The sequence below is a fragment of the Aureococcus anophagefferens genome (assembly GCF_000186865.1).
Source record: "Aureococcus anophagefferens unplaced genomic scaffold AURANscaffold_47, whole genome shotgun sequence".
Taxonomy (NCBI): domain Eukaryota; class Pelagophyceae; order Pelagomonadales; family Pelagomonadaceae; genus Aureococcus; species Aureococcus anophagefferens.
The window spans coordinates 1-9,353 of record NW_008705602.1 but is presented as its reverse complement, the minus strand read 5'-3'; the positions used below and the strand labels follow the sequence as shown (position 1 = coordinate 9,353).

Below are 9,353 nucleotides of genomic sequence, written 5' to 3'. Positions count from 1 at the left end.
GCGCTCTCGACGACGCAGATGAACCTCTCGTGGGGCGGCGACCAGCCCATCGTCCGCGACACGATCATCGAGCGCTCGGAGGGCTTCCTGGGACCCTTCGAGCCCGTGCTCAAGCCCGGCGACACCCAGCGCGGCTATTTTGATGATCCGTCGGCGCCGCCCGTGGACGATCCCGCGGCGCCGCCCGGGAACGGACGCCGAGCCACGGCCAAACCCAAACCGCCGAAGCATGGCGCGGAGTACTACCGCGCATCGGCGCTTTTCGATGCCAACGCGACGGCGGAGGCGAAGATCCGGGCGGCGACGACGGAGGCGGGCGTCGCGTGGGTCCAGATCGCCGCGGACGACGCGAAGGCCTACGTGCAGGCGCGGTCGATCAAGGAGCAGGGCAAGCGGGCGGCCACGGCGCCCAAGGACAAGAAGGTCGGGTCGCTCCGGGCGCGCGCGGCGACGTACCACTCGGAGAACGCGTCCATCACGATCGATCTCGGGTCGAAGCCGCCGGGCTACGACGAGTGGCGCGCGGCGCTCGAGGTCCACGCGGCGAGCGTCACGGGCTTCATCGGCCAGCCCAAGGGCGGGAAGCAGCTGCTCAGGGAGCGCGGCCTCTGGCACCAGGGCATGTCGTGGACGGGGAAGAAGGACACCTACGGCGTCCCCGAGACCGTCGACATCGACGGCGTCGCGCGGTCGACGTGTGCCAAGGACGTCCTCGCGGCGTGCTGGGACTACCAGAACGAGACCTCGGAGCTCGAGCAGATGGTCACGGACCTCGGGCACCGCGCCATGTTCACGCCCAAGGGCCACTGCGAACTTGCCGGCGAGGGTATCGAATACGACTGGGGCGTCGCCTCGCGGTGGAAGCGCAAGAACGGCCGCGACGAAGACCAGCACCTCCAGGAGGACACGCTTCGCTCGTTGTCGCCGAAGGTGCTGCCCGTGTTGCGCGTGCGCATGTTCGAGCGGACGGCGTGGCGCTACAAGCAGGCGTACCGTCGAGTCACCCGCGGCGAGGCCACGGCTGGCGAGTTCGCGGAGGTCGAGCGGCTCCAGAAGGAGATCAGGCGCCACCGCGACGCCGAGGTCGAACTAGCCGCGCTCGAGGGCCGCCGCGAGAACCCGCTTGCCGCCCTCGATGCGCCCCCGGGGACGGCTCCGGTCCGCGCGGCGACGGCCGCGGGCCCCTGAGCGCGGGGCACCACCGCATCCACATAGCCGCATAAAACCACCAAAAAAAGGCTTCTGCCAGCGGGGAATACGTCGGAGGCTACTCCCCGAGAAGCGCAGCGACGACGCCGTCGCTCATGTTGCACTGCAACCCCTCATGTTGAGGTAGATTTATGCCCATTTCGTCTAGTACACATTCACATTCGTAGATCGCGTCGCGACATTAGAATGCGACGCTATTGCGCCTCGGAGAAGCGCCGTGGACCTTGCCGAAGACCCTGACCCGACGAACGACGGGCTGCCATGGAGGACGAGTGGATGGAGGCGCTGCACAGGTACGTGAGCGAGGGCCAGTGGAGCGAGGTGTCGCATTTCGTGGACCGCAACGCCGTGCTCTTCGGCGGTAGCAGCACGGAGAAGGAGCACGGCGAGGGCGAGTACGCGCTCTACGTGCAGTTCCGGTCGCTCGTGGCCAAGGTTTTGGACTCGCTCCTGGAGGAGCTGGGCTGTCGGAGCGAGGCGGACGAGGCGCGGCTGGCGATTTTTTTGCGGGAGACGGCGGAGTCGCCCGCGAGCGGCCCGCGCGAGGAGATGGCGAAGCGCGTGTTGCAGGACCTGCTGGACATCGACGACTTCGCGGCATTCGCGCGGACGATGCGGGCGCGGAACGACGAGTTGGAGACGGGCGAGGCCGTCGAGCTCGAGCGCCAGCTGTCGGCGGCGGCGGACGCCAAGGCCCGCGCGACGCCGGAGACGCCGCTCGGCGCCAAGCACTCGGTTTTCAGCGACAGCGACGCGGATCTCACGCCCGTGACCACGCCGGGGGGCGGGGTCGACTGGCAATGGTCGACGGTCTGGGAGGAGGCCTTCGAGAGCGCGGAGGCGGCGAACGACGACTTCGAGCTGCAGCACGCGACGGCGCTGAGCCTGCTGGAGGCGCACGAGCGCGGCGCGCTGCCCGACAAGGACCGGCCATTCGTCGGCTGGGCCCAGGCCTTGGTGGCCGTCGCGAGCGAGATGAACGGCCTGCATTGGGCGCAGGAGCCTCGGCGCGCGCGGCGCCTCCACAGCGACCTCGTGCGCCAGCGCTTCGCCGTCGAGCTCCGCGTCGCGCAGGAGGCCGCCTTCGAGGACAGCGCCGCGCGTGCCGAGGCCGCGCAAAGCGCCGCTGTCGGCGGCGACGACGAGCGTTCCGCGTGCGTTGCCGCGGCCCTGGCGCGCTGCGAGACCCTGCGGGGCGCCGTCGCCGTCGCGCGGGGTCGCTGCGTGCGGAACGGCGCGGTCCGCGACGCGAACCTCGAGCTCGGCTACCTCACGATCCGTGGGCTCCTCCACCGCCGCGAGGACCTCCCGAGCCACGCGACCGAGATCTACGACGCCCTCACGAGCCGGGCCGAGGCCGAGGCCGAGGCCCACCGCCGCGGCGACGCCGCCGGCCCCGACGGCGACGGCGACGGCGACATCGGCGACATCGGCGACGGCCGCCGCGGCGCCCGCGGCGCGGCGCCGTCGGCCATCGCCGCGGACCTCGTCGCCTGGTGCGCCCTCGAGGCGGAGCTCGGCACGGTCCAGAAGCGCCTGCACGGCATGCTCGGGGACGACGGCGCCTCGGACCAGGCCAAGGCGGCCGCGGTCTGGAAGCTCGCCGCGAGGCGCGGCGCCGACGACAAGGCGGCCGAGGACGAGGGGTCCAAGGACGGGGCCTACGACGCCGGCGGCGGCGCGGTTTCGTCGGACGGCGACGTCCTCTGGCACGAGTTCCTGGACCTCGACACGAACTATTGCTACTACGTCAACACGGCCACCGGCGAGAGCCAGTGGAACCCGCCCGACGAATTCTTGCCGCTCGACGAGTCCGTCGAGGTCGCCGCGGGCCTCGCCGAGGAGCAGGCGGCGGCCTACCACGCCGAGGCCGCGCATGCGGCCTACAAGGAGGAGCTCCCCACATCGGAGTACTGGGACGAGCCAAAGGCGGCCAAGGACCCGCCGCGCGCGCCCGAAGCGGACGCGGCGCCCGCGGAGGCCAAGGCCGAGGCCAAGGACGACGGGCCGACCTTCAAGGTGCCCGAAAGTTTCCGAGGGCTCTCCATCGAGACCAAGCCGGAATTCGTCTCGCCCGCCGCGTCGCGCATGGCCTCGAGCCCCTCGAAACCGACGCGCGCGGCTTTTCCGCCGCCGATCGGCCTCCCGGTCTCGCCCTCGCCCCATCGCAAGATGTCGACCTGGGACAGGCGCCTCCCGCCGCTCCCGAACGGGGCGCCCGGCAGCGCCACCGGCGGCGTCGACAAGGGCATGCTCCTCCTCAGTCCGAAGGCCTTTTTGCAAATCAAGAGGCGTTTCCCGAGAGGCAGCCCGGGCCGGGTGATGCTGCGCGTCGTCGCCCGGCTTGACGGCCCGTGCATTCAGGAGATGAACATCGGCGAGCGATCCATCGAATACGAGGGGAAAAAGATGCAGTTTGACGCGGTCTACGCGGGGCTGTCGGACGAGGGCTTCTTCGCGGCGGCGTGCGAGCCGGTCCTCGAGTGCGACCGCGGCACCTTTTTGTGCAGCGGCGCGTGCGCTGAGGTGTCGAAGGCGATCGCATTTTTCGCGGACGCCTTCGAGACGGCGTCCGCCGTCGACGTGCGCGAGGACCGGGTCTGGGACGTGCTCGCCAACGGCGAGCTCGCGGTCGACTCTAAAACGAAAAAGTTCCGGCCGGCGGCCGAGGCGGCCGCGCGCGATGAGCGGTGCCGCTGCGGCGGCGTGCCCGACGCGCACCGCCTCGTCTTCCTCGCGCGGCCCGCAAAGGGCGCGCTCTGCGTGGCGGCGCTCGCGTCGGGCGACGACACGAAGACACAGCAGGGCCTCGCGGCGTTGGTCAACGTCTTGACGTCCAAGGAGCCCGCGGATCGGCGGCCCTACCAGGACTCGAAGTTGACCAAGCTCCTCGACGGCGGCTGGCTTGACTCTTTCGTCGTGCTCTGCGTCTTCGTCGGTCGCGAGACGGATACCGCGGACGCCGCGACGCGCCTCAAGCACGCGAGCCGCCTCCGGCGGCTGTCGTCCGCGGGCCCCGCGGCCGCGGACGCCATGTTCGAGAGCCTCAAGTCCCGGGCCATGCGGACAAAGCACGAGGAGGAGACCGGCCGACTGAAGCGCGAGCATATGTAGATTATTATTAGCGAACTGCACTTTATCCCACTGTGCTCCTACTCCATACATTCTATTTAACGAAATAGTAAACTCGGGGACAGGAAGGTAGCCTAGTGGGGCTGCCCTGCTGTCCGAGGGTGAACTATCGAGGCTACGCAGTGGCGGTACACCGGCGTCTCTGTTATACTATTCCAGTTTCAAATTTTATAGACAGCGAACTGAAGGAGTGTACAGCCAGCGGGGGCAGAAGCTAGGTAGTCTGACTACTAGCGAGATAGTAAACTCAGGGGCAGGGGGCAGCCTAGATGGGTTGCCCTGCTGTCCGAGGGTGAACGCACATCCCCACGGGACCTCAGCTGCCGTAGTATCTACTCCACCTAGGTACAATAGTATATGTTTAGTTTGTGTTTATTTATTTCATTACTTCAGCAGATCGATCGACGCGATGTCGGAGCCATCGACGCGACCGCGAACGCGCCCAGATTTGGGACGACAAGAGGCAGCCGCGCCGGCGCCGCCACCGGAGAAGGTCGGAAATGACGCGGTGACTTCGAGCGACGACTTCACCTGGAGCGTCGATCGTCGGCGCGCTGCCCAACGCGCGGTCCGCGGCGATCCTCGAGGCGCTCGGCGCCCCGTGGGACGTCCGAGACGATGGCCGCGACGACGCGCGCGTCCGACGACGACGGCCGCGACAACGAGTGCGCGGATGCGGCGTCGCCGGGCGGCTCCGCGGCGTCGCTCGCCGACGACGACCGCGACGCGCACTGCGGCCTGCCGCCCTAGCCGTCGACGAACGATGGGCACTGCCGGAGCGAGCCCGCGGCGGCGGCTACCTCTGCGACCGCGTCAAGGTGCCGAGCGCGCCGAGTTTGTGCGCCCTCTTCCTCACGGACGTGCCCCAGCTCCACGAAGCGCGCCACCCGGGCGCTTTCGTCGCAAAGGGCCGGACGGCGGCAAGGTCTTCGAGTTCGACCTCAACTTTTGCATGCCCTTCGGGCAACTTCGTCATCTGCGTGCGCGCGCGCGAACGGCGACGCGCGGCTGAAGTTGAGAAACTGGCTCGCGCCGCGCCGTCGGCGGCAACGCCAAGCTCGCCGGGGCCCTTGAAGCTCTCCACAACGCCGCCAAGCTCGTTCTTCGGGCCCGTCGGCGGCGGCCACAACGCCGCCAAACTCGCCAGGGCAGCTCCCCTACTTCTCCGGGCCCGACTATTTCGAGGTCGACGCGGACATCGCTGGCTCCGCGGCGGATCCTTTCCGTCGTCAAGAGCGCGACGTAGGAGCTCGTCCTCGACGTCGCCCTCGTCGTCGACCTCCGCTCTCCCCCCCGGGCAGATCCTCGACGCCGCGCGCCTCCACCGTGCCGACCCGGCCCTCGCCCTCGCTGGCGACTTCTGCCCCGAGGCGTAGCCTAGTAGTGTCCCCGTCTCCGGGTGGAGCCGTGGGTGTTCAACGGGAAAACCCCCTACCGTAGGAGCTCGTCCTCGACCTCGCCCCCGTCGTCGACCTCCGCTCTCCCTCCGGGCAGATCCTCGGCGCCGCGCGCCTCCACCGCCGACCCGGCCCTCGCCCTCGCTGGCGACTTCTGCCCCGAGGCGTAGCCTAGTAGTGTCCCCGGACCCTCGCGCGCGCGATGCCCGCAGCGACGGCGGCGTCGAGCGGCGCACCGAGGAAGTCGGACCAGGGCCGCCGCCTCCGGCAACGGCGGTGCGTTTTTTGTCGTAGACCAACTGGTGGCCGAAGGTCAGCGCCGCGCGCCTCGCAGTCGTCCGGGCACGCCGCGCACTCGCACTTCAAGGCCCGCAGGACCTTCATCCGGTCCTTGTAGCGCGCCACGAGGCGGCGCGCGTTCTTGACGGCCTCGACGTCGACGTAGTCGCAGCCCGCGAGCGCGCACATGGTCACGAACATATGCTGCGTCCAGCTCCGGACGTCGATCGCGCTGACGTCCGGGCCCGCCGCGAAGAGGTCCGCGAGCACGACCTGCTGGGCGCTCGGCGTCGAGCTTGAAGAGCACGCGCGGCGCGCCGTAGGCGAGGTTGTCGCTGTCCTCGCTCACGATCGCCGCCGGACCGCGCGAGCTGCGCGAGCTGCGAATCCGCCTCGTAGGGCGCCACGAGGAAGTCGACGCGGTCGCCCCAGCGCGCCGCGCTGGCGTCGACGAGCTGCTTCGCCATGACCGGCGTACCACTTGGCGTACCACTTGCGCGCCTCCTCCTGCGAGTCCTCGCGCGCCTTCTGGCTCGCCATCGCCTTGGCGTGCTCGCGCTTGCCGCGCCGGCTCGCCTCCTGGGCGGCCTTGGCCGGCAGCGCGCCGCCGTCGAAGACGAGCAGGGGCTTCACCTTGTAGTGGAGCAGTAAAGCCACGCGGCCCATGCAGAACTCGATGTGCTTGTCGCTCGCGCCGCCCGCGCCGAGCTCCGACGCGCAGGCGTGCACGCCGCGGTGCAGCCACGCGTAGCCGTCGATGGCGACAACCTCGTGCGTGTAGCGCGACACGTGCACCGTCTGCGTCGACCCGCGGAACATGGGGAGCAGGCCCGAGACGCCCATCGTTGAATCTGAGGGGGGGTATACACCGAAAAAAGTTATCAGAAAAAAAAACATTTTGCAGAGAAAATAGAAGCAATATTTTTGATTTTATTGGAAACCTAATATAGACATCGGTCTTTGTGGGTGCGCGGCGCCGGGTTTGGCGGGCGTTTAAACGCGTCGGCCTGGTTTGTGTGGCCCTCGAGCGGCTCGGCGACGGTGTTTTTGGTGTCGTATGGCGTTTGTGGGGTGCGCGCGCGGCGCCAACGGGCGTCGATTGCGAGCGCGGGCACACCTCGAACCGCAGCTCTTAATTCACCGATACAACTACAGTTCAAGAAGCTCTGAGCAAATCTTTTGGATAATTCACACTCGTCGCGCGGGCAGCGGCAGCCTTCCGCGCGGGTTGCGGCGACGCGGGGGCGCGGCAACCGAAGATCTGCGCCGCGGGGCGCGGCGCGCGAGCCTCCTTTCACCTCCCGTGACGCCGAGCGGGTCGGAAATCTCAGGTCCAGCATGGCTGGGTCATGCTATCGCATCATGTGCCGCTGCCTCGCGCTCCTGACGATCTCGGGTGGGGTCTCGGGGCTGCGGGACGCGCGGGACGCGCGGGACGAGCGGCGGGTGGGCGTCTTCGAGACGTCGTCCTTCGAGCGGCCCGCCGAGCGCGCCGCGGACGGCGGCGCGCCGAAAAAGAGGCGGCTCCAGACCTCGCACAGCTTCGCGGACAAGAGCGAGCTCGAGACGGCGGTGGACGCGTGGCTCGCGGACGCGGACGCGGCGACGCTGACGTACGGGCCCATCTCGAGGTGGGACGTCTCCGCCGTGACGGACATGTCGGAGCTGTTTTGTGGTGATTCGGACTGCGCGCATTACAACGCGAACGCGCAGTCCGTCAACGACGACATCAGCGGCTGGGACACGTCGGCCGTGACGACTATGGGCTGCACGCCGGACTGGTACGAGAGCGACGGGGCCGACTCCTTCACGAAGCACAAAATTGCGACCTCAATGGACAGCTATGGCATCCGGGCGCGTCTGACGGACGTCGATGGCGACGGGGATCACGACGTTTGTCCGGACTCCGCTGCGTGCCGCACGACCGGTGACGGCGCGCTGGACGTCCAGGCGTTGATTTCGTGTCTCGTTTTGGTCGCTTGCTACGGGATGTCGATGAGGTCACGCCGCCGGAACCGAACGAACACGCGCAGCCCGTCAGTCGGACATCGCAGCTGGATCATCGGGATGTCTTTTGCCGCTATGCTGCGTTCTGCCGAAGCTTGGTGCGCGTGTTGTAACTGCTGCAATGGTGACAATCACCCTTTGTGTCCCCTTCAAACGCGCACCGGCGTCACCAACTGGCACGGAGGTGTCGTCGATAGTGACTGGTGCTGGAGCGGATGCAGAGAGCCGACCAGGTATGGAGGGGTTTTCGCCGAGCCGTACAATTGTCCTCCAACCCTCGAATACATGGACTGCGAGTGTAATGGTGGAAGCTGGGATGAATGCAAGCATCTCAATTACATACCTGGCATGGCGCCGACGCAGCCGACTCCGACTCCAACGCGAAATCCCACCACGCCGAAGCCGACGGCCTTCTCTCTCTCCTCGGCGCCCTCCCCGAGTCCATCTGAAGACCCCACGCCGAGTCCCACGCCGAAACCCACCAAGACTGAATTCAGGTGAATTTCAGGACCGCGGTCGACGCGTGGCTCGCAGACGCGGATGCCGCGACGCTGACGTACGGGCACATCTCGACGTGGGACACGTCGGCCGTGACGGACATGTCGGAGCTGTTCAGATTTACAGACTTCAACGCCGACATCAGCGGCTGGAACACGGCATCCGTCACGGATATGAGCTGGATGTTCTCCAGCGCTAATGCCTTTAACGAGGACATCGGCGCCTGGAACACGGCGTCCGTCAAGGACATGAACGGGATGTTCGCCAATGCTGACGTCTTCAACCAGGACATCGGCGCCTGGGACACGTCGTCCGTGACGGACATGAGCTGGATGTTTGAAGCGGCTTACGCCTTCGACCAGGACATCGGCGCCTGGAACACTGCGTCCGTCGCGGACATGAGCGGGGTGTTCTACGATGCTTCCGCCTTCGACCAGGACCTCGACTGGTGCATTTCGAGCTCCGCCGCCGCTTCAGACTTCGCGACCTCGTCCGGCTGCGCCGTCGCCGATTGCGGCGTCAGCTTCTCGTCAAACTGCGAGACGCCGCAGCCGTCCTACATGCCGAGCGCGTCGCCGCCGACCTACCCGCCGACGGCGTCGCCCTCGGCGCTCTTGCCTCCAACGCCAAATCCCACCACACCGAAGCCGACGCCCGCCCCTTCGTCCCCGCCCACGGCCTCGTTTCTAGCGATCACGAGCATCGGCACCGCGTCGACGTGCGTCCACGGCATCGAGTGCGAGCTCCTCTGGGCGTACCGCAGCCCCGGCTGCGCGACCGTCAAAGTCACGCTGACCGACCCGGACGGGAACGAGGTCGGCTCGCAGACCA

General features: G+C 67.8%; 4 protein-coding genes across 4 annotated transcripts in view; 3 read left to right on the top strand and 1 right to left on the bottom strand.

Annotated features, from left to right (window-relative positions):
• The window catches only part of AURANDRAFT_67726 (hypothetical protein), a gene marked incomplete at both ends in the record, with an annotated part of 2,872 nt that extends 1,684 nt beyond the window's left edge, over positions 1-1,188 (top strand). The window contains one exon of the mRNA XM_009043277.1: positions 286-1,188. Within this exon, the coding sequence (XP_009041525.1) occupies positions 286-1,188 (903 nt within the window). The remainder of the gene's footprint in view (positions 1-285) is intronic.
• A 282-nt stretch (positions 1,189-1,470) lies between these two features.
• Positions 1,471-4,323, top strand: AURANDRAFT_67725 (hypothetical protein; the record flags this gene model as incomplete). The annotated part of the gene is made up of 2 exons (XM_009043278.1): positions 1,471-3,228; positions 3,574-4,323. 2 exons carry the CDS (start codon positions 1,471-1,473, stop codon positions 4,321-4,323), a joined length of 2,508 nt encoding a protein of 835 aa, XP_009041526.1.
• Positions 4,324-4,657: 334 nt separating this feature from the next.
• Positions 4,658-6,860, bottom strand: AURANDRAFT_67724 (hypothetical protein; the record flags this gene model as incomplete). Its single annotated transcript, XM_009043257.1, has 3 exons — positions 4,658-4,682; positions 6,100-6,312; positions 6,496-6,860. 3 exons carry the CDS (start codon positions 6,858-6,860, stop codon positions 4,658-4,660), a joined length of 603 nt encoding a protein of 200 aa, XP_009041505.1.
• Positions 6,861-7,355: 495 nt separating this feature from the next.
• Positions 7,356-9,337, top strand: AURANDRAFT_67723 (hypothetical protein; the record flags this gene model as incomplete). Its single annotated transcript, XM_009043279.1, has 2 exons — positions 7,356-7,692; positions 9,213-9,337. Coding segments are annotated over 2 exons (462 nt in total), but the record flags the coding sequence as incomplete, so codon positions are not given.
• Positions 9,338-9,353: the final 16 nt, after the last annotated feature.